Consider the following 24574-nt stretch of genomic DNA (forward strand, 5'->3'; position numbering starts at 1 on the left):
CAGACACTCTTGAATGATACAAAGAAACAGTAATGTGGGAAGGGGCTGGAGAGGATGCAAGACAGCATCTAAATTTCTACAGAGAAAGTCTCTCTGCCAAAATGACACTGAGTCCAGGCTCAGAAGAGAAAAGTATTGAACCGCTTAAATACCAAACTAGACTGCAAGGTCAAAGGCTTTGGGGCAGAGTGTACAGCATATGCAGAGTACTGTGGACTTTAGTCTGCATCAGGGAGTACCTGGAGAAGGCTAAGCACAGGAATGGCTGTCAGGTGTGTGAGAGAATCAGTTTATGCTCTGTGTGACAAGCAGGCTTTAGGGAATGCTGGACTACTGAAATAACTCAGCAGCTAAAAGCATCTTTGGCCAAGTTTCAATCCCCAGGACCCCAATGGGAGAAGGAGAGAACCAACTCCTGCACATTGTCCTTTGACCTCCAAGAGCACACTATGGCACACACATAACCTACACAAACTAAAACTAAATTAAGAAGAGGAGAATGGACTGGGGAAATGGCGCCATAGGTAAAGTGTGAAGTTCCAAGTTCAAATCCCCAGAAGCTGTGGAAAGCTAGGCTGGGCAGAGCAAGCCTGTAATCCCACTGCTCTTACATGGAGGGAAGAGGCAGAGACAGGAGACTCCATGAAAACTCATAAGCCAGATGCAAACAACCAAGAGATCCTGCTAGAAACAGGGTAGAAGGTGCAGACCCACACCTGAGATTGTCCTCTGATGGGTATATGTGTGCATTGGTATGCATGGCCACCCCAATTTATCCTCCCCCCATCTCTTGCACACATACACACATAGTGGGGGAGAGGGAGAGGAAGAGGGTATAGGAGGGAGAGAGGAAGGAAGGGAAGAGAGAGAGAGAGAGAGAGAGAGAGAGAGAGAGAGAGAGAGAGAGAGACTGAGATGGGGAGGCAATGAAACCAGTTGTCTGCTATGAAGAAACACCATGACCAAGACAACTCTTATAAAAGTAAGCTTTAATTGAATCTTGCTTACAGTCTCATTGAGCTAGTCCATTATCATTATGATAGGAAGCAGGCTGGCATGGCACTGGAGCCTTACAGACTGCAGTTTTTTCAGCCTTACATCCTGATCCACTGGCAGCAGGCAAAGAGAGACACACAGACTGGTCCTGGTGTGGGCTTTTTAAACGACAAAGCCCATCCCAGTGACACACCTCCTCCAACAAGGCCACACCTCCCAGCCCATCCCATTGACAGCTCCTCCAACAAGGCCACGCCTCCCAGCCCTTCCCAGTGACACCTCCTCCAACAAGGCCACGCCTCCCAGCCCTTCCCAGTAACACCTCCTCCAACAAGGCCACGCCTCCCAGCCCATCCCAGTGACACAGCTCCTCCAACAAGGCCACGCCTCCCAGCCCTTCCCAAGCCCTAGAAACTAAACATTCAAATCTATAAGCCCATGGGGCTCATTCTCATTCAAACCACCACACCATAGTTAATAAGCTATTGTGACAATCCAAACAAGACACAGTGGCTTCCTAGAATAGAGTAATACAGAGTATTTTAGATTACACAAAGTCGTTGCCATTTGTTGGCAGATTGCTGTTGTTCTAGAACCAGCTGATTACTCTTTGTTTACTGAGCTGTGGAAGGCAAGAGAGATACATCTGAGCGAGAAATAAAGAGTGTGGTTTCCAACTGTGAAGTCTGAGATGTTAATTACAGGTCCAAGGACAAATCCTGGAATGCCCATTTGTAGGTGGCCACTTGGGTGTGAATGTACAGAAAAGGTATCAAAAACTGAAGTACTTCAAGGTTTAAAACAAACAAAACAGGACAGCAGGGGCTACATAGGGAGACCCTGTCTCAAAGTAACCAAAACAGACAAATGGAGAAACCAAGGCAAAGGAAACCAAAGAGGGGACCATGAGACAGGAGGAAACCAAGGAAAAAGAATGTTCCAGAAGCTAAAGGAAGAAAGGTTATGAGCTGGGTGTGGTGGTTCACATTTGTACTCCCAGCACTGGGGCGTCAGCAGCAGGAAGACTGCCATGAGGCTAATAGTGAGACCCTATCTTGAAAAAAAAAAAAGTATTGTGGAAAAGATGACATCATCAATTGTGTTAGTTGCCATGGAAACGATAGTGTGTTGGTGTGTTAGGACAGAAATGGATTCCTTGCCGCTCCCAAATGGTAGTGCTGGTGACAATGTCCTAACAGTGATTCTCAACCTGAGTGTCGAGTGACCCTGTCACAGGGCTTGCCTAAAACCATTGGAAAACACAGATGTTTGCATTGCAATTCATAACAGTAGCAAAATTACAGTTATGACGTAGCAATCAAAATACTTTTATGGTTGGGGGCTCACCACATGAGAAACTATGTCAACTGGTTGCAGAATTAGGAAGGTTAAGAACCACTGTCCACAACAGAAAGACTTTGGTCAGGTAAACAGAAGGATTATTGGGTAAACAGAGACCTAAAGTCAGTTTCTTTTTCCCAGGAGCCTCCTTTAAACCACCAGGAACCAACCTCCTTTCCCTTAATCTACCTAGAGGTCTGTCCCTCCAGCAAGGACATCTAGTTCCCAGTCATCCAAACTGCCTGCATCAGTTCAAAGAGCCCATCCTGTCTACAGTCAGAAAATTCACTTGTTTTCCCACTGTTTGCTCTTCTCTCTGCTCCACCCCCCCCCCCCCCGCCCCAACCCAGAGTTTGATTCCCAATTAAACCTTTCTACCCATGGAGCGGTCTGGTCGCATGGTTTCACTGTGCCCTCAATGACAGTGTGGTGGTCAGTGAACACTTGTGTAACTGTTAAAAATTGAATGGGATTTGAACCCCAGAAGCTCAGCTGTTTAATACTTGGTCACCAGCTGGGGCTGTTCAGATTATAGAATTCCTGGAAGGAAGGTGGAAGAAGCTGCTGGGAGCACGGCTTGAGGGTTAGTGCCTGGTCCTGACTCGGGCTCAAGCTCTCTACTTCCTATTGGGCTTTGGGTGATGGTGCAGCTGGTGTTCATTCCTGCTGCCTCAGCTGGGAGTCTGCCCTGCCTATCCCTTCCCTGCCATGATAGACTGTACACTCTTGAACTGGGAGCTAAAGTAAATCCTTTCTCCCTTGCGCGGCTTCTTCTGGGCATTTTCTCACAGCAAAGAGCAAAGTCACTGGTGTGGTAGCACAGGTGTTGATGTGACCTTAGCCAAAGGGAGGTCAGTGGATGTCTTAGGGTTCCTATTCCTGCACAAAACATCACGACCAAGAAGCAAGTTGGGGAGGAAAGGGTTTATTCAGTTTACACTTCCACATTGCTGTTCATCACCAAAGGAAGTCAGGACTGGAACTCAAGCAGGTCAGGAAGCAGGAGCTGATACAGAGACCATGGAGGGATGTTACTTACTGGCTTGCCTCCCCTGGCTTGTTCAGCCTGTTTTCTTATAAAACCCAAGCCTACCAGCCCAGAGATGGCACCACCCCATGGGCCCCCTCCCCTTGATCACTAATTGAGAAAAGGCCTTACAGCTGGATCTCATGGAGGCATTTCCTCCTCAAGAAAGGCTCCTTTCTCTGTGATAACTCCAGCTTGTGTCAAGTTGACACACAAACCCAGCCAGTACAGTAGAGTTCAGTAGGCACTGAAGAGGAAGTTTGGCTGCTATGGAGTCAAGAGAGAAGGGAGTTGGGATGCCTCTTTCAAGGGTTCTTTTCAAAGGAAAGGACAGAATATCTGCCCAAGGGGGCTTGTTTTGGAGAGTGGCAGTGTCACCTCTTGCTCTGGTAGGGTCATAGCAGCCTCTGAAGAGGTCAGGTGCTAATCCCCGGAGCTTGTGCTACTCTACTTTCCAAGAGTCTTTGCAGGTGCTCATATTATTCTGAGCGGGATATTATTCTGGATTATCTTGCTGGGCCATACACGCCATCACAAGTGTCCTTGAAGAAAAAAGGCAGAGGCAGCAAAGCCTGACCCACACCAAGAACAGTCGATGTGAGGACAGCCCAGAGACTGCTGGCCTTGCAGTTTAGAAAGATGTGGTCACAAGTCACAGAAGACCAGCAGCCACCAGAGACTGTAGGAGGCAAGGAACAAATTTCCCTGCAGCCTCTGGAAGGAACACAGCCCCGCTCACCTTTGATGTCAGCACTGTGACAGCCATGTCAGACTGCAGGCCTCAGAGCTACTGTCATTAAATACTGTTAATATTAATTGCATAAAATTTCACAGCGGCCAAAGGAAACAAATGCATATACCAACAGCCAAGGTCACCTCTGTGAAATTCCACATTTTTTTTTTTTTTATGATGTGCTAAGACCATAAAAGAACTGTGAGCTAAAAGTAAATCCTTTCTCCCTTGCACAGCTTCTGCTGGGCATTTTGTCGCAGCAGTGAGCAAAGTCACTGGTGTGGTAGCACAGGTGTCGATGTGACCTTAGCCAAGGGCGAGGTCAGGGGGTGTCTTAGTCGAGGTTTCTATTCCTGCACAAAACATCATGACCAAGAAGCAAGCTGGGGAGGAAAGGGCTTATTCAGTGACACTTTCCAGATAGCTGACTGACTCCCGTTTGTTTACAGTTTCTTGAAAGACAGATCCCATCTGTATCTTCTTACTACATCATAATATATGATAAATTCTATAATATGTAATAATCCTATAGATAATGTTCCTCTCTTCTACACACTGATTCTGAGCAGCTTAAAAGACAATATAAACTGCAAAGACGAGAGCCCAAACATGACTTTTATGACAAGTAACTGCCATGCTGGTGTAGTGAGCCGCTGTTTCAGTGGCTACACATTTGCATTTCCAAGATGGCACTGGCCGCGTGTTTTCTCCAGATGTAAACATTTATCTGCGCAGTTGCTAGGCAGATAGGCGTGCTTAGTCACTGCCAATCCCGAGGCATGTGGTGAGCGAACAGCCAACCAGAAGTGAATACGTCACTCTAGACTGTACTTAAGCCGGACCCCTTCCTCAGCCCTTCCCTTCCGCGTCTCTCCGCGTTTCTCCACGTGGGTGATAAAGATTAAAAAGCCTCGTTTTTGCAGTAACTACCTGATCTCTGCGTCTCGTGATTTCTCCGCGGATGCAAAGCTCAAAGGGGGGCGCGTTAGATCTGGTGCCGAAAACCCGGGTTAAATTCCAGGCACAGGAAAATCCAAGCGTTAGATGCTGGAGGATTCAGTGTTAGGTCCAAGACAACTGCCCATGAAAAGCCATCAACTGGCAGACCCTCCTGCCCAGTCCCTACCAGGCAACTTTCCCTCCAACACAGAGAAGGAGAGGAACTTGTGTACCCATGGGTCCTCTTGCTCTCCAGTGGGAGAAAGACAGAAGTGAGATGAGTTATCATCCCAGATATACCAGAGAGCAAGCAATGCAAGAGTGTCCTTGTCACCTGAGGTCTCTAGGCAAACTTACTCTTCCGTGAGATCATTCAGTTTTCAAAGTAAGTATGTCTCATCTTAAATCTCTTTATACCGATACTTGTGGAAACACCTACATTATTAAATACTGTGGGTTAGGGGGAGCAAAAGCATAATACAAGCATTTCTACTAAGTTTCAGAGAAGTTTGGAAAGTTTCAGAGAAAGTGCATGAAATTATTAGCATTTTTTAAAAATATTTATTTATTTATGTGAGTACACTGTCACTGTCTTTGGACACATCAGAAGAGGGCACCAGATCTCATTACAGATGGTTGTGAGCCACCATGTGGTTGCTGGGAATTGAGCTCAGGACCTCTGGAAGAGTTAACAGTGCTCTTAACCCCTGAGCCATCTCTCTAGCCTGGGGATAGTTTATACAAACATGAGCAGGGTCTCAGAGCAGAAGATCCTATAAATGCCTTAAATGACAAGCGAGCAGCCAGGTGTGGGGTGGTGGCTCAAGCCTGTCACCTCAGCACTCTGAAAGCAGAGGCAGACAGACTAGGAGTTCCAGGCCAGCCTGGGTACATGAAACCCTGTCTCAAAATAGAAAAAGAAAGACTATCAAATGCATCATTGACAATTTCCTGTGTTATACATATGTGCACACGTGTGCTTGGGAGGATTCAACCAACCACTGGCCTGCCATGTTGAACAGAGTTAATTCATCAGGTTTTCATGCCAAATGAAAGCTAGGTGGGAGCTGATGTTTATGCTGCTGCTGGAGAGACCACACCCACAGGAGCCATGTCTTGTCTTCAAGACTTACTGCCACTGCTTCTTTACAAGTATTCTAGATACCAGGGCGTGGTGGCTCAGGCCTAAGATCCCAGCCTTGGGACGTGCAGGCAGGGGTTTCAGGTGTGCTAGGTCATCCTTAGCAACAGAATGAGTTGGAAGTCAGCCTGGGCTAAAAGAAACTCTGCATTATTTTGTTTCTTGGGTTTTTTTTTTGTTGTTGTTGTTTTGGTTTGGTTTGGTTTGGTTTTGGTTTTTCAAGACAGGGTTTCTTTGTGTAGTTCTGGCTGTCCTGGAACTCACTCTGTAGACCAGGCTGGCCTCGAACTCAGAAATCCTCCTGCCTCTGCCTCCCAAGTGCTGGGATTAAAGGCGTGCGCCACCACCGCCTGGCCTTTGTTTTGTTTTTTTAACTAACAAAACGAAAAGCCCAAATGAGCAAAATAATTCTACATATAACAAGGCCATCCTAGGCTGTTCACCAGGGGAAAGACATCAGTAGTACTCACAGGCATACTTTGGAAGAGTGTTTTTCTATAAGCTTTGTGGGTTCCTTCATTAATTTCCTGGTACCCAGGCAGTAAGCCCACAAGTCCTCCAGCTTCCTCTCAGGGTCAAGTATCTCCAGCACCTGCAATAAGAGCTACATAGAGAAAGCAGACTTAGGGTGAGAGGATGATTGGAGGAAAGGGGCCCCAAGTCTATAACAAACACACCAAGTCACTTCTTTGGCGTTCCTTTTCAAACACCATTCCTTAAGCCCTGCAGAGAGCACTGTGCTGGGGGCCACCCATAAACCTCTGCAGCTCTGATGCTCAGGGTCTGTGTTGTGGTCCCATCTCCTCTAGTAGAATGTGCCTTGGGCCCCCAAAGCCCCAGTGCTTGGAGTGTGTCTGTTGGATTTGTGTGGTTCTCGACTACAGGCATCTCAGGTATCTCTCAGGCCTCCTATGAATGCAGCATCTACATTTCCCTTTGAAGATTGATCTCATATTCTGGGGAGACATCGAAGCTAGAAAAGTGCTTGCCAGAATCGAATGAGAACCTGAGTTCGAACCCCCTCGCCCCAAGAACTCGTGTTTTAAAAATATAATTAGGTATGGTGCACACCTGTAATCTAATCTTAGCGCTAAGATAACTACCCTGCTCTGTGAGTTCCAGGCCCGTAGGAGACATTGTCTCAGTAAAATGATGCTCAGTGCCCGAGAGCAACAGATGAGGTCGTCTTCCGCTCTGATTACACAGGCACACTTGTGCACATAGCTCGACACCTGACCCTCCAGGCAAATTGCACCTGAGCCACAATGACTGGTTTAGGAGTGAAAGAGTCTCATGAGTCAAGTGGATCCATGGAAACTAAGCTATAGAGTTGGATTTTCTTGGGATCACACGCACACAAAAAAGAAGTGTTGTTTCTTTGCTGGGGTTGTAAAGTACAGTCTGAACGGGGTGGGGGGAAGGCTTCAGGCAGCCAGCTCAGCACCATGAAGAGACTCTGGCTCAAAACAAAGTTAACCCTGTGGAGGAAGGGAAGGGAAACTTGGAGGGACCAGAGGAATCAAGGACACAACAAGAGCACAGCCAACAAGAATCACCTGACTGGGACTCAAGTGCGCTCACAGGGATCAGGGAGCCTGTATGGGTCCGACCTAGGTCCTCTGCATATATGTTACAGTTGTGTAGCTCAGTGTTCTTGTGGGGTTCCTAACAGAGGAAGCAGGGGCTTCCTCTTGCCTGCCTTTGGGACTCTTTTCCTCCTGTTGGGTTGCCTCATGCAGCTTTGATGTGATCATTTGTGCCTGGTCTTACTGCAGTATTTGGTTGATGTCCCTGGAAGACCTGCTTTTTACTGAGGGGATGTGAAGTGGGGGTAGATCTTAGGGAAAGGGGAGGTGCAGGGGAGATACTGGAGGAGGTGAGAAAGGGGAGGGAGTGGAAACTGCAGTTGGGATGTAATGTCTAAGAGAAGAGTACATAAAAAGGGAAAAAAAACAAGAACAAAAACTAACAAACTTTAAAAAAAAATAACAAAACCTAATTGAGAAAATCAGACAAGGAAATAAAAGCCACACTCCCCTGCCACGGTCATGTGTCATGTGAGATGTGATTTAACCGCCTTTTGTCTGAGACTCAGACCCTCTGGCTTCCGGGACCCAGTGAGGAAAGGCTGTGTAGAAAAATCACTGATTAGAAATTTCAGCTGCTCTTCCCATAGATTTTTCTAGCATGAATCATTCGTTTGTTCATTCACTCAGTGACTGGAGTGCAGTGAGGGAAGAGGAGCTGATTGTGGAGCAGGGAGAGCACCTGATGAGAGGATCCTCATTCGGGCCTCTGAAGAACAGGTTTCACAGGGTGAGGTGTTGAGCAAGGGAATGTGTTAGACCTGAGGAAAAAAACTATTTCCCTGACTGTCTGATTAAAGCAAGCTGCATTTATAAGTGCACAAGGGACTGGCCAAACAGCTGCCACTCTCTGAGTTGGATTTTCAGAGAGCAGCGCTTTTCATGGGGAAGGGTTACAGTTGGTAGAGAATGGCTGTCAGGATCATTGGCTGTTAGTACCTGGACAGAAGACCCAAAACTCTGGCTCAAGGTTACCTGTGGGTAGATGTGGGGAGCTGATAGAAGGCAGCTATCATCCTTGCAGCCATCTTGAGCCATATACCCTGACAAGAGACTTGTTTACAATAGCCTACAACAGCTGAGCACACTCTGATAACATCTTGTTTTAGATACCCAGGATTTTCCTTTGGGTATGTGAGACTTAAAGGTGTGATTTAGAGATAAGACCTAAGGGCGTGACTTAAAGGCGTGACTTAAAGGCGTGGCTTAGAAGTGAGACATAAAAGGCGAGAGGCAGACAGAAGAAATTATTAGACACTCGAGACTTGGAAAGAGAACTAGGGACTAGAGACTTGGAGAAAACTTGGAACTGGGAAAGAGACTAGCAATTTAGAACTGGAATTAGGACCTGAGACTTGGTACTAGGAACTAGGGACTTGGAACTTGGGACTGGGAACTAGGAACTTGGAGAGAAGAAGAGAGATTGAAGAATAAACAGGATTGAATCACACTCTGTCTGGTCTCCATTCTTCTCTCTCTTGCTGAACCCCGACCCGTGGACCAGAGCAGCTTGGGGCAGTGTGGGCTCTAACAATTTAGCCCCCAAGGCTTTTGGCAGTTCAGGTTCCAACATTGATAGAGCGGTCCTCGACATTTTGGCCCCTAAATGTGGGGTAGTTCGGTTCTCGACAGGTAGACAAGCCCAAGAATATATCACATGGACGGAGCCATCTCAGGCTCAGGAGTTTAGTATGGCAAAGGTTTGGGCATACATCCTGGGGTTACAAGTTCAGCATAGGTTGCAGAACATGGTTTGCAGGATGCCTTAGGTTTAGGAAACACACTCGTATTCTTGTAAGGGATGGCAACTTAGTAACAATATATAACAATGTATAACAATGAGCCTCCTGTTTTGCTTTCACAATTGTGGGTCCAGACTTATCTGTTTAGGCCAGGACAGGCTAAACAGGGATGGGGCTGGAGAGCTTCCTGCTCATCCCCTGCCTCAGCCAGTCTGCCTTCCTCAGATTTCATACAGCCTGGGATTTGTTTAAGGATACAGTGGTCAACTAAGAAACCATTTCTAGGCTCTCTAGCAGATGGAGGAGACCAGATGAGGAGCACCGTCCTGGGAAAGCTACCATTTGCTCAATGAAAAGACGGCATTTCTTCCTTTTTGTTGGAAAGTCAAGCTTGGGGCCATTTTCAGATATAAAAACAGGGTAAATGTGCTGAGGGTGATGAGGATGAATTAGGAGCAGACTGGGACATTGGTGACACAAGATTTCCTGCTCAGGCCTGGTTTGGGCGTTGTGGTGAAGTCCCCATGGCCTTCAAATTCTCTTGCCTCTAGCGATCTGTTAGTGAGTTCTTAAGGAGACCTCTTTGGCCCAGGCTAAATAGATGTAAGTAATACTGAGCAACCCTTGTATAGCTTCCTGTACCCACAGAGTCTCAAGGCAAAGCCAGGCAGCAAAGGAAACACCTGCATGCCCCACAGTTTTGTTTCCTCAGTAGAAAAAGGAAGGCTGCTCTGAGCTGGTAAAAAGCCTTCACTGGGGGTAGGATACACCTTTCTTCTTATAACCTGGGCATCTGCAGAGAATTGTTTTGGGCACTCCCAGGAGGCCTTCCCTCAAGCCCAGACAGATCACCTCAGCAGGCAGAGCTTCTTTAAGTTGTGGGTAGAGAGCCAGGGGGTGTGGGGTCACGTTAGCTTTCACATCCTCCAGGAATGCCTTCTCAGCCTTCTGGGCAGTCTGCTTTGCCTCTTCTTGGGGGTAATATTGGGAGCTCCATGATGAGTAAGAGGTAGAAAGGCATCCTTTGGGCCCTGGTGTAGGGGGACAGTCTTTCCTGAAGTCATCCAGCCCCTCTTTCACAAACACCCAGTGTTGGCTGTTCAAGAAACCCGGGAATGTCAGCCTGTTAGGCTTTGTGAAACGCTTGGAAGGCAGGTTCTCGAGGTACCTAGGAGACAATGTATCAGATGATGAGCATCCCAGGACTTGGGTAGGAGGAGGGTGTGAGGAGGCCGGCCCCACCTATTGTGGGGGTGGCTGAGCATTAGAGGCTGCAAGCCCCTGCTTTCTGTGGTCTACCATGTACCTACAAATGGCTCTGTATTGACTGGTTTTGTGTCAACTTGACACAAGCTGGAGTTATCACAGAGAAAGGAGCCTCCCTTGAGGAAATGCCTCCATGAGATCCAGCTGTAAGGCATTTTCTCAATTAGTGATCAAGGGGAGAGGGCCCCTTGTGGGTGGTGCCATCCCTGGGCTGGTAGTCTTAGGTTCTATAAGTGTCTCGAGCCCAGTATGTTATCTGTAGTAAGCAGGTTGTGATAAGGTTTTAGAGTCCCCATGGGGAGAGGAGTGACAGGTCCTCTCCACTCAGGAATCGTATATAGGATTGACTGTGAGATGGTCAGTTCCACAAGAGGGGAGAGAGTATGCCAGAGACAGAGGTTTGATATTTAATTGCTCTTTAGTAATGCACAGCAAACAATATATTCTCACCAATGCTAAAGCTATTGTAACGAGGTATTGCCACATTTCCTATGCATTGCCTCTATCAATATCAATACAATAAACACAAATTGTCGCGTCCCCACTAGATCAGCAAGGAAGACGCGACAAACTGGATCCTTCTCAACAGCCTTTATTGGAAGCGCTCTTTTAGATTTCTGGGAGAGACCTCGAATGCCCAGAATGGGCTGTTTATATACCCTCAGCCCTGGGCGGGGCAGAGCGCATGGAGGTGCTCGATTGGTCAATTTGCAGTGCCTCATATGCATACACCTCAGCATACCCCGCCCAGGAGAGGGTGGTTGGCCAGGTTCATGGTACCCTAGTGGTACCTCATTTGCATGCCCCGTTTGGGAGGGGCTGGAGCCAAATTCCATGCGCAGTGCACTGGTAGTTACTACCAGAGCCTAAGCAGGTGCCATCTTGGATTGCTGCTTCAGAGCGGCTGATGCGCGAATGCCAGTCAAAGCGGCAGCGCTGCTTTACTCAGCTGCCGGATCTGCAGCGCCTTTTCAGTCAGCCGACAGATCTGCGGCTCCGTCAGATCGGCGGCTTACAACAAATAATAAATTGCTAATTACCAAAGAAATAAGTATAGCAGTAAGTACATCATTATTCATGAGTTATACGACCTGCGTCCTTATGACTGTAGTTTCCAGCAGCTCAGGTCCGGAGAGTGCTTGGCCATGAAGGCTGCTGTCTCTCAGCTGCTGCTTTGATGGTCGGGTGCAGAGGAGGCCTGAACAGAGGATCACACTAGCCAGTCATGGCTACCAGTGTGATGAAGTGCTCCGGCCGGGGGCTCCTCTTTTATGCTGAATTTGGGGTTACTTCTGACGTGCACAGAAGATAACCAGATGCTTCTGGTTATCTCTGGGGCTATGACTTCATTACAGCTGGTTATCACACTGATTTAAAACAACTTGTTTTAATGCACAAATATTTTGATTCATAAGGTTTTCAAAACAACTTTTGATTATCAAAACAACTTCTGGTTACCACAGCACTTCAAAACAACTTCACTTCAAACATGTTTTCTTTCCTATTACAAATATGGAGTCGGTCCTGTTAAGGGCCTGCTCCTTACAATAAGAAAGTAAGCTGAGCAAGCCAGGGGAAGCAAGCCAGTAGGTAACATCCCTCCATGGCCTCTGCATCAGCTCCTGCTTCCTGACCTGCTTGAGTTCCAGTCCTGACTTCCTTTGGTGATGAACAGCAATGTGGAAGTGTAAGCTGAATAAACCCTTTCCTCTCCAACTTGCTTCTTGGTCATGATGTTTGTGCAGGAATAGAAAGTCTAAGACAGGCTCCCATCTCCTGCCTAAGCAAAGCCACTGTTCTGCATGTGATCTGTACCTTCTGCCTGCATACATCATTGAAGAGTCCCCCCTCGATATATATGCAGTCTAAATGCATGTGAACAGAAGATGCTTTTTTAAAATTGAATACCCTATTTCAAAGTTTCACCTGTGTCATCCATGTCACTGTATTTTAAAGGGCCACCCACGTCAATCTAAGCATTTGTCATTGTAACGGCTTCTGCCACATTAGAAAAAAAAAATCCTTTCTGTAGCCAGACTTTGGCGATTTTGTAAGTTTTTTCTTTATTTCACCCTTCTCCATCCTTTCAACTTCCTAACACTAGATAGAAGACGGAAAAAAGGATAGAGGGTAAAGGGGTGGCATTATCCTTAGTCTACTTCCTGCTGTTAAGGGCATCAAGTTCCTTGGGGCAAGTTTGATCTTTGACATCAGGATATCTAATTTCTTCTTCCTCTTCTTCTTCCTCTTCGTCGTCTTCTTCTTCTTCTTCTTCTTCTTCTTCTTCTTCTTCTTCTTCTTCTTCTTCTTCTTCTTCTTCTTCTTCTTCTTCTTCCCTTTCTCCCTTCCTCCTTTCCCTTCTTTTCGTACAACTATTTAACAAACCACAACCAAGTAACAACTCAACAACGCTCTCAGGGCCTCAGCATTTATACACCCTTTGAAAACATCCCCAGAATTCCAAGCGTCATGCAATGGCATAAACTATCTGCAGCTGGCAAAATCACACCCCTGCTAGAGGACAAAGCAAATCATAGCTGCCGGGAAGCAGCCCCGTATCCCGCACCCGGGATGAAAACAAAATCACATTCTTATAATATCCCTGTGTTTTCTAAAGAAACCACAATGACAAAATTGTCACTACACATTCAGTTTGTGAAGGATAGTCAGCTTGCTTCCCCTCTCAGAGACTAAAAGTCAATACAGTAGTAGGAAGAACCATGTCCCAGTAACACTGTAGCTCCTCTGATGATAAACTTCACTAAGTGGGCGCCCACACACAGTTTGAGAATGTAGTGTCCATGATGGTAGGGAAGGCAGGGCTGAATTCATGGTGGTGGGTCCCCTAGCTGGAACTCCTCACACAGAGTAGGGAATGCCAGTCCTTCCTCTCCTCAGCCCAGGACTCCAGCCCATAGCATGGTGGTACCCACATTCAGGGTGGCTCTTTTTTCTTCAGCCAACCCTCTCAAGAAACGTCCTCATAGGCATGCCCAGGAATATCTCCTAGGTGACTCCAAGTCTGGTCAGCCTGAGGGGACAGAGGGAGCAGAAGCAGAGAGCAGGGTGCAGCCAGCTGGCCAGCCATGAAACTGCTGCATCGAGACAAACCTACTTCATTGTTTCGCGGATAGGGTATTTAAGGTCTTTTTTAGGCATGCATGTGGAAAGGCCTAATTTGTTATGGCATCAAGCAAGCAGGAAGGGCTGACTGGTTATAATACAGCACCTAATTATCCTTCAGGCCGGAAGCCAGAGTGGGACATGTGTGCTGAGCCATGCAGCCTTGCAGAGAGCTCTGAACAAGGTCACTTTTCAGACAAGGCCAGACAAGGCCAACCACCTGTGTTCAAGAACATTGTCCTGACAAAGACAGGCAGAGACAGTGAAGCCTCACTGAGAAGGGAGTCCTCCATTTTGCACTGAGCTCAGAAAGCAATCTGGTCATGGGGGCCTGCTACCTTAATAGCAAGGTTCCCCAACACCCTGAGCCCAAATAAATCCTACCCCTATGTGTGGGGCATTTTGTCATGGCGACAAGAAGGGGAGCAAATACAGTCCCCTTGTTGCTGAATGAATGGTCTGTTAGATAACCTCAGTGGCTTGGTTTCCTCTTCTCAACTCAGAAGGAAGGCTGTGAAATTATAGTCCATGGGCTATATCAAACCTACAACATGTCATTTAGTGTGTGTGTGTGTTTGTGTATTTGTGTATGTGAAACAAGATCTCACTATGTAGTCTCCGATGGCCCTGAACTCAAGAATTCTCTGTCCTACCGCCTTAGCCTCCCACATAGCCAACCTTCTTTATGTTTTAATAAGAATTGTAAGTACAAGGCCTGACAGATGGCTCAGTGGGCAAAGATGCCTGCCCACAAGCCTAATCCCAGACCCACATGGTGGAAGGAGAGGACTGACTCCCAAAAGTTGTTCTCTGACCTCCACATGCACTTGATAGCCTGTGTGTGCGCACGAACATAAGAATGCACAAACACACACACACATATAAACATGCATGTAAGCATGCACACACATGTGTATACACATTAACACACGCACATATGAATGCAGACACACATGCATAAACATATACATGTAGACACGTACATACATGTGTGCAACACGTGTACACACATCTGCAACATGTTACACACATGTGTACACACATGAACACACACGAGCATGCACATACAAATAGATAATTTTTTTCCTAAAGAGTCATAATAGCTAACACAAATGGAGAACTCCCTACTAAAAAGACAGGAGCTGCTTTAAATGCTTTCTTACATCAGCCTATTTAAATCGCATAACAACTCCGCATCACAACTTATAGCTAAACAATTTATAGCTAAAGGGAGGGACAAAGAAGTGAGAAACAAAACACTTGTCAAAAGCTGCACAGGTGTAACTCACTCCAGGGACTTCACACACACACACACACACTCACATATACACAAACACAAACATGGGGGGTGTAAAAACAGTAAGAATAAATTCTAAAATTAGCTCCATAGCTAAGAGATAATGGAACTGGAATTTTTCATGCAGTTCGGAGAGCTGGTGAACAGTGCTTAGCTGCACACTGGAGCTGATACATTTTTACAATTTCCCACTGAGTAATCTGAAATCTCCGTTCCTCTCAGACAATCAGAAGGCTTTCTAAGTTCTAGATGACTAGACAGATGTTTTCATGGAGCCGCGATGGGATGGTTGGTCTAACGCAGTTTACCTTAGGTGAGCCATAAACCCTCCTTTATTTCCCCTCCCCTTTCTGACTAGCACACAGCCTCTGTCTCTGCTCCCTTCCCCACCAGGCCCCCTCTTTCAGGGAGCAGTCAGGCCGTGGAGGTAAGATGGATGGGACAGATGGCACATGGGAAGGAAGATGATACCAGATCTAGGATAATCGGGCATAACTAATGCCAAAGCCAGGCCTCAGATCCCGAGGCGTCTGATGACCTAACTCATGCCAGCTTGCCTTAGGTATTTTGAGAGCTGGTGTTTTTCCCTGAAGCCTTTTTTGCCTGTAGTCCCTGTCATCCAAAGGCCCTTTATACTAAACCCAGTCTTTGCTGTGATCATCATCAAACATTTTAAAGAGATTCCAGCCTGGTCCCCAGTCGTTTCCAGTGAACACTAGAACTTCTTTGCCATATGTAAGTGGGTGTGTGTGAGCAAGGGGCTTAACTTCACTGCATTACGAAAATCTAGATGAAAGGGGGGGGGGGGAAGAGTTTACAGAAAGCTTCTCCCCAAGCAGCTGAGGGTACAGGCATGCTAGGCCACATCTCATCTTAGAACTGATCACCAATCTGCTCTGCCTATTAGCAGTAACTTAAACACTCAAGAGTTGGGGGTTGGTATGGTGCTGCTATGTATTCAAATGCTAAGTTCTGTACCCCAGGATCTGGTTGCCTCAAGATGAGTGGATTCCCACATACAACAGCTTTGCTTGTGAAATCCTTGCTCCCCAATTTAAAACCATTGGTTAAATAAAGGTGGCTGCAGCCAATTACTGGAGGGAATAGGTAGGCAGGTTTGCAGTTATCCGGCTGGGAGTTGCAGATAGACACCAGGAGGAGAAGAAAGAGAAAGGAGGGAAGAGACAGAAGACTGAGAAGGCCGAAGGTCTCCATGAGATGTGCTGAACCAGCAGCATGTACCTGACTGAAATGCACCCCCATCCTCCCAGGACAGACTGCTGGAACAAAACTAGCCCAGCAAGACCCAAACAGCAAGTATTTTGGGGAGCACAGTTAGGGAAGTATCCAGTCTAGCATTAGAGAATGAGATTGGGGATAACTTACCCCCAGTTATTGCACAGAGCTAAATAATAAACCCCTGGGACTCTGACTCAACTAGGGGGCTGGCCAGGTCATATTAATAGTTAATAGTTAACTAAAAACCATTTTACACCCAAACCCTTCCTAAAAATAGAGACGGTAACAAATGTTTTTGCTTATATACAGCCATATGTCTCAAATGGGAGCTGTCTACTAATTTGACCGAGACTCAGAATTCTGAAACTGGAAGAAAAGATCCAGTCTACCTAGCTCACTTCCGGTTCTGAGGGGTTAGGCATGTAGAGGGTGGGCTTTCCTTTACCCTACTCTGCTTCTCATTGTTAAAACGTTTAACCCTGTATTTTCTTATTTATTTCTTTGTTTATAGATAGATTCGGCCTCCTATAGCCCATGTTACTCTCAAACCAGCCTTGTAGAGGACAACTTTACCTTCAACTTCTGAGCCTCTTGCCTCCACCGTCCCGAACACTGCAATTATAAACATGCACCATCATGTCTAGCTTATAGAATGCTGGGGATTGAGCCCAAAGCTGCATACTAGGTGAGCACTCTGCAAACTGGACTAAACCCCCATCCTCAACTCTCCACGTTTCCTTAAGCCTATGAAGAATCTTGCCTGACTAATAACATAAAACTAAAGGAATTTCTCCTAAAGGTCTACTGTTTCCCACATAATATATATATATATTAACATTTACCCTAGAAAAATGAAAATATATGTTCTTGCAAAAACATGTACATAAAGGTTCACGACAACTTTTTATGTAATAGTCAAAAACTGAAAATAGCCTGGCATATCTTCAAGTGAATAAACAAACCGTAGTATATACACACCACAGAACACACGCCTTAGCAACAAGCCACAGAACACACTCCTTAGCAATGAAATGAACACGTGATGGTCGTGCACATCTTGGGTGGATCTCACAAGCTTTATGGGTGAAAAGGAGCAAATATCAAAATATCAAAAGATGCTATTCTAGCTTGCTTGCATTATTTATTTTTATTCTCTTTTATATGTTTATCACATTCCCTGGACCTGAAGTTACAGGCATGTGCAGGCTCCTGACACCGGCTCTGGGACCCAACTCCAGTCCTCTCGAAAAGCATTGAGCTCTCTTAATTTGCTAAGCCATGTCTCTAGACCTAGCTAATAGTCTTAAAATGCTTAAAATTACAGAACTGGAGAACAGATTTGTGATTGTTGAGGGAAGAAAGACTTAACAATGAAGGTCCCACAAAGCAGTTCCTGTGTGGTGGTTTGGTGTAAAATATCCCCCAAAGGTTCTTGTGTTTAAACACTTAGTTGTTTTGAAGTTACAGGACTTTTAGAATGTGAAGCCTGGTTAGCCTGTGGGGTAATGGTCTGGCTCTGCTTCCCATTCATTTGTGCTGCCAATCTCCTAAGATATGAGCAAGCCATGTCACGAGCTCGCATCCCTGTGGATGGAGCTGCTTGGAATGCCTACCTTCCCCACCAGCATGAACCAATACCTCCCAAAATTATGAGCCAGAACCAGTTCTTGTTTCTTGACAGTGTTCTTCTACAGCAATGAGAAAGGTCATAAAGCAATTGGTATCCTGAAGTACATCTGAACATTTTAGAGAAGACAGCTGATGAAACGCAGAGGTTTTATCTAACCACTATATTGTCCAAAGCTGCTGTCCTGATTTGGTGGCAGGCTACAGATGTGTAAGACAGTGCCATTGGAAACAACTCCCGAAGGCTATATGGAATCTTGGACATTTGCACTGTCTCCTGAGTCTACAATTATTTCAAAGCAAATAAGTTTCAGATGGAAGGACTTTGCAAAGATTTCCAAAGCATTTCATAATCGCTCACTTGCAGAAAGAGCACACTGAGTTCTGTGTATCGCCAGTCCCAAGGCTCCTCGAGAACCTACAGAGCTGACTCACTGATCCGATGCCAATTCATAGTAAGAAAACAAGAGTGCAGGGAGCTGGGTATATACCGGTAGACCTCTAATCCTTGGGCTCTGGAGGCTGAGGCAGGAGACCACCAGCTTAAGGCTAGCCTAGGCTACATACTGAGCCTTTCTGACTCTAGGCTTAGTCACCACACAGAAGAAGCACCTCTTCACCAGCTAAACCGCACTCTCAAGGATCCAGCAAGGGGAAAATAAAAGCCTCTTTCTTTCCCGCCCTACTAACCTTTCAAAATAGCAGCCTGCCTTACCAGGAGGCTAGCTCCTGCTAAGGGTTCTGCTTGATTAGACCTTCCAACTGGAGGGCTAAAGACTCTAGGTGTCATAGATGCCATAAACAGAACACAAGGAACTAGGGGTCCCGGAGTATCTGATGAAAGAGTTGGCTACTCCAAGAAGGGCGCGTCTGTGTAGAAGGCAGGCACTCAAGAGTCCTAGGCTAGGGCAGCCTCTCCCCCTGGGGGTTTGTGGCAAAACCTAAACAAACCGGAAAGGTTGTGTCACTCCAGCACTGGTCCTTTTGCTCTATTACAATAGTGAGGGGACACGGAGTAAAACAACTCCTAGCAGCGAGGTCTATCTCTGCCCCAGCCCAGGGGATCCCGTTCCCTGCAAGAGCATTGTACTTACCACCCGCAGTTCCGGCGGCGCTCCCTCGGCAGTCTCGGAGCCAGAGTCGTGGGCTGGAGGCGCTGCCCACGCTCCACCATGGCACTGCCCGCTGCATAACCACTGCCGAGTCTTGAGTGGCAAGTTCCCCCACAGCTTCCCGAGTCGCTAGGAGACCAGCATAGCCCTGCGCTGCCCGGACCTGCCCAATTTGGCCCGCAGCAACCGAGGCGCCTAGCATTACCCCAACGACATCCGAGCTGGGCTGACATTCTATTGCTAGGGGTATAGAACTGACCTGGGAGAGAAGGATCCAGGCCTCGATTTATTCAGATTTTATCCTGGTGGAAAAGTACTGAAAAAAGTATCCGAGAAATGTACTGGAGACTGAAAGAGGATGTTTATTGTTATTGATCATTTTTTAAACAAATGTTTACTGCAGAGAAGCAACCAAGCAGGAAAGAAAGGGGGGGGGGGGGGGCAAGAGGAGGAAACCAGGGAGCCAGGAGGAGGGGGTGGGGGGACAGGAGCTAGCAGGAAGAGGCTTCCACTCTTGTATTTAGTGACCGATTGGTGTCCAGCCAGCCAGGGTCCCTTTCAGTTCTTGTGTTTTTAAATTCGTCAACTTCAAGCCACTTTGGCGCGCCCGGTTCCTACCATCCTGCTAGCCTGGTCAACAAGGTCTCATGTAAACATCGGTTACTGGAGAATGTGTCTGTTTGATGTTTGCTTGCTACTTCAGAGAGTCCTGATTTTCGTGAAAACTATTTCTTCCAGAAGGTGCCCACTGAAGCCTCTTTTGTAAGTTAGCTGCACGCTAAAATTAGCTAGGAATACACAAATTCTCCCTCAATGAACACTAACGAAGACCCAGATTAAGGGAGAAGGTCACTGTAGAAGGGTTACCAAAAATGCTGACCACAACAAAAAGCTAGACACAAGCCACCTTAAACCACACATAAGCACTGATCATTTATGCCTTTTTCAGAGCCACTGAGTGCTATTATTTAAGTGAGTTTGTGTCCATACGTATATTCCCGCAGAGGCCAGAAGAGGGCACCAGATCCCCTAGAACTTGAATTATGTGTGGTGAACTGCCTGACATGGGTGCTTGGAACAGAACTCCTTTCCTTCAAAACAGCAAGTGCTCTCGTGTAACTTCTGAGAGGCTGGCTAGTCTTTTGGCCTTTCCACCACGAGTTAAAGCAATGTGTGGACCTCACCATGCAGCTACCTACTACTTAAGCTCCGCGGCCTCTAGAACCATGGACTGAAGTAAAGCACTATTCGTTATAAGTTACCAATCTCAGGTATTCTGTTATAACAGAAAAGAACTAAAATGAAAAAATGGTTTTCTTAGTATCATCATACTGGGGGTTAGGATTAGGATCTCAACATAAAGGGAAAGGGTGTAAATAAATACTCAGGTCACAGCACATGGGGACTTTCAAGGAATTCTACAAATGTTGGTGAAATTTGGGTTGGGTTTCTAAGGACTTAGGGAATGGAGCCAGGACAGACAGACATAAGTAAGAGTAAGCCCAGGTCACACACTTGTGCACTGCTGTTCTTTAAGCCATCCCAGGCTTCACTGGGTAGCTGCCCTGTCTAGCCTTTGCCCTCCACCCGCTTACTGCATGATATAAGCATGGTAGGAGGAAGTCAGACACAGTCAGAGTGAAAGAAAACAACAAAATCTTTCCAATGGCTACAGGTCCTGTCTTAAAATAAAACGAAATAAATAAATAAATTTCTTTTAACAATTATAAAATAATTTAAACATTAATAGATCGTGTGACAGGTTTCTGTTGGTTGAGGGCAAGCAACTTCATCTCTCCAAACTACTTCAGGTATGTTCTTCGTTTCAGATGTGGCCACCGGCCCTGAGTCTTGTTTTGGAGCCATGCTGAGGCAGAAAGACATGGAGGGCGAGCTGCTCACCTCCTGGCAGCTAAGGCGCAGACACCAGAAACCTGATCCAGGGAGACACTAACAGTGACCTGGTCCCTCTGTCAGGTCCATTCTACTAGGAACTCATCAATGGATCAATCGCCTGATTGCATCAGAGCCTCCTTTCCACTCTCCGTTCACGAGTGCCACTGTCTGGGAATACATAAGAGCCTTTAGGGGTGGAGGAGGTAATCTATACCAGTCACGGCACCTTTGGACCTAGGGCGGGGGAAAATGGAATCTGTACCTTTCCTCTAGTCTAAAGCCCACGTGGCGGCATCTGGCCATGTTCCCTGGGTGTCTCTGGAACGGTTACCCTCTTGTCTCCTGTGTTGACCCAGATTTGCTCAGTTAACTTAAAAAATTGTTGCTTGGGTACATTTTTAGTTATACCTGTGTCCCACAGTGATGTGCTTATCCAGCATCTGAGGGCTGGGTTTAATCCCCAGCAAAAGAAGCCAAGAAAGAAAGGAAAGGGGAAGGAAGAATGGGCAAGGGAGGGCTCTTGTTTGGTAAAGAAATATGCTCTCCCACTCAGAGGAGGAGGGATGGGGGAAGGATTGTGGGAGGGGGTGACTAGGACGGGAACAATGAGTGGGATGTAAAGTAAATATGTAAAAAAAAAAAAAAGTTAAATTAAAAAAAGAAAGAAAATAAAGAACTATGTTCTTGGCCTCAATGAAGAATGTTCCAGACTCGTAAGGATTGGCAAGTGCCTCAACTACCTTGTGAGCTACCTTGAGCTGGACCACACATATTACTGTGTGTTCTACCTAGCATCAGGTGGGATCCCATGGGAAAAGAACAGAAAAAGTACCTATACCCAAATAAACATTTTCCTCTGTTTGAATTCAGAGTAGAAATCAATTCAAAAGATGCAAATAATTTTAAAGAAACATGGTGCTTTAAAAAGTTAAATACAGTTATGGCATGTCCTGACAATTCACTCCTTTATATACAAGCAAAAAAATAAAAAAATAAAAACAATACATTAAAAATAGCTAAAAGTTAAGTACTTAAAGCCCATATGAAGGAATCCACGTCTAGTGGAATATTATTTAGCAACAGAAGGAAATGAGTGCTGATAGATGCTACAACATGTATGTGTCTTACACACAACATGGATGTGTCTTACACACAACATGTATGTGTCTTACACACAACATGTATGTGTCTTACACACAACATGGATGTGTCTTACACACAACATGGATGTGTCTTACACACAACATGGATGTGTCTTACACACAACATGGATGTGTCTTACACACAACATGGATGTGTCTTACATACAACATGGATGTGTCTTACACACAACATGGATGTATCTTGCATACATGAATGTGTCTTGCATACAACATGGATGTATCTTGTATACAACAAGGATGTGTCTTGCATACAACATGGATGTATCTTACATACAACAAGGATGTATCTTGCATACAACATGGATATATCTTGCATACAGTAACCAATTCAAAGAAGACAGACGCAAAGTTAGCATACCACATGAACTATATAAAATAAGGAAATCTTTGTGGACAGAAAACAGACTGTTGGCTTTCAGAGAGGAGTGACTTAATGGTACATAGTTTCCTCCTTGATGATAATGTATTTTTGTAGAGATGCTGGCTGCACAACATTGAGAATGTACTAGGGGCTACTAAAGGATTCATTTTTAAATGCTTTTATTTCACATTGATACAAATGCAAATCAATGCAAATCTTAGGATAAGTTTAAAGACAGGAGATGGATAAGAAGGAAATGTACAGATATAAATGCTCTGGGGATTTTTTTTTTCCTTTCTCAAATATGATTTCTGTTTTTAGAGATATATTGTCTTATGTGAAAATTCAACTATGTGAAGAGTTTTTGTGTGTTAACCATTACAGGAGCATCTTGTGTTATAGAATAAGCAGGATGCTCAAGCATGGTCTGGTGCTCGCTCACCTGGTGTCAACCAAGACCCCAAGATCAGAGTACTTACACCTGGCCACTCAGCTTCACAGCAGGCAAGCAGCTTCATCCTTGTCTGCACTACTTCTGTATAGGGCAGGAGCTGGAAAACCTGAAGATGTAGGACACTTGGCATTTCTTGTTAAAAAAAAAAAAAACTTGTAAAAAAAAAAAAAAGAATTGTGTGTGTGTATGTGTGTTATTCCATAGCTATGTAATGAACACACACACACACACACACACACAAACATTACTTTATGAACAAGCCACTCTTACATCTGCTTTAAGGAAGACCCATCATGCCATGCTTCAGGGAGCCTCACAGGATCCCATATGTTATAAAATGTTCCAAATGAGCAGTTTGTTTTATAAATGCCTTATAATGAAAGACAGGGAAACTAGAAGAGTCAGAGAAATTAAAAAAAAAAAAATCCTGAGGGATGGTTAGAGCCAGTGAGAACTTGGTTGACAGGGATAGTTACAGCCAGTGACAGCTAGGTTGTTGGCTGACAGTGGTCAAACAGGATTCTGCTCTCAATGTCTCAGAGGCAGAGGCCTTGTTGTTTAGATAGCAGTATTCTAGGGAATGGCTCTCAGTGCTTGAAAAATGCTTCAGAGTTCCAAGACATATATTTACCATACTGAATCCTTTCTAACAAATGCCCAGCACAAGGTTGGGGGTGGGGGGGTGCAGAACACAGATTGTCTGAAGGTTGATGAAACAAAATACAACTGTTCAAAGTCGGTCTGGTCCTCCCCACACCCGCATCCCAGCATCTCTTGCCTTCTCCTTACACTTTTTCTGCCTCCCAGTTTTTGTCCTGGAGAATGCCACATAGTTTCCTATCAACACCAAATGGGGGTTGGGGTCCTTCAGATTCTTTAGGGCTCTAGTACACAAACCCAGACTTTTCTTACTACTGCTAAAATTCTCTCAAGTCCTCTGCCTTCTATTACGAGTTAAATAATTTTTACAATATACCAGTCTCTGCTCCAGGGACTTTATACAGCCACACACACCTAATGGTAGCAATACATTTATTTAGGTACTGTTGTCACTGTACCAACCTTAGAGTAGGTATGCATATAAAGACCACTCAGGCATTGCTGAGCAGAGTGATCTAAAAGGACTTGTCTTACACATGACCTGTCCCTTACTCAGACACTGTCATGTAGTACAAGACTGTTCATGCAAGTGTCGGGTCTGAGTGTGGGAGGAAAACAGCCTCACCCTACCACAGAGGAGTATGCCTCAGCTAAGCATCGAGTAGAGTGAGTCACGAGTTCTAAACTGATGCTCAGAAAAAAGGCAGGTGGGAAAGGGTCCAGGTGAACACTGATGCATGGAAACTGACCATTGAGATATAAGCACCTTCTAGTGTGATCAACTCTAGACAGGTGGGAACATCAGACAACCAATAAACCAAAACTTTTGTACGTCTTTCGAAGCTTATGTGTAACCCTCCAAAGCCATAGCTCTGCTCACCCTGAAAGGTGAGGTTATGTGGGGGCTGAAAGCAGATGCCTAGGTAGCAAAG

General features: G+C 45.7%; 1 protein-coding gene across 1 annotated transcript in view; it reads right to left on the reverse strand.

Annotated features, from left to right (window-relative positions):
* The window catches only part of Fam47e (family with sequence similarity 47 member E), a 41017-nt gene extending 21462 nt beyond the window's left edge, over window positions 1-19555 (reverse strand). Inside the window, 5 exon segments of the mRNA XM_076926494.1 lie at window positions 6648-6781; window positions 10358-10461; window positions 10464-10534; window positions 10536-10673; window positions 19151-19555. Of these exon segments, the coding sequence (XP_076782609.1) occupies window positions 6648-6781; window positions 10358-10461; window positions 10464-10534; window positions 10536-10673; window positions 19151-19401 (698 nt within the window). The 5' untranslated portion in view covers window positions 19402-19555.
* Between the last annotated feature and the right edge of the window lie 5019 nt (window positions 19556-24574).

This window comes from Arvicanthis niloticus, chromosome 27 (genome assembly GCF_011762505.2).
Source record: "Arvicanthis niloticus isolate mArvNil1 chromosome 27, mArvNil1.pat.X, whole genome shotgun sequence".
NCBI classification, from domain to species: Eukaryota; Metazoa; Chordata; class Mammalia; order Rodentia; family Muridae; genus Arvicanthis; species Arvicanthis niloticus.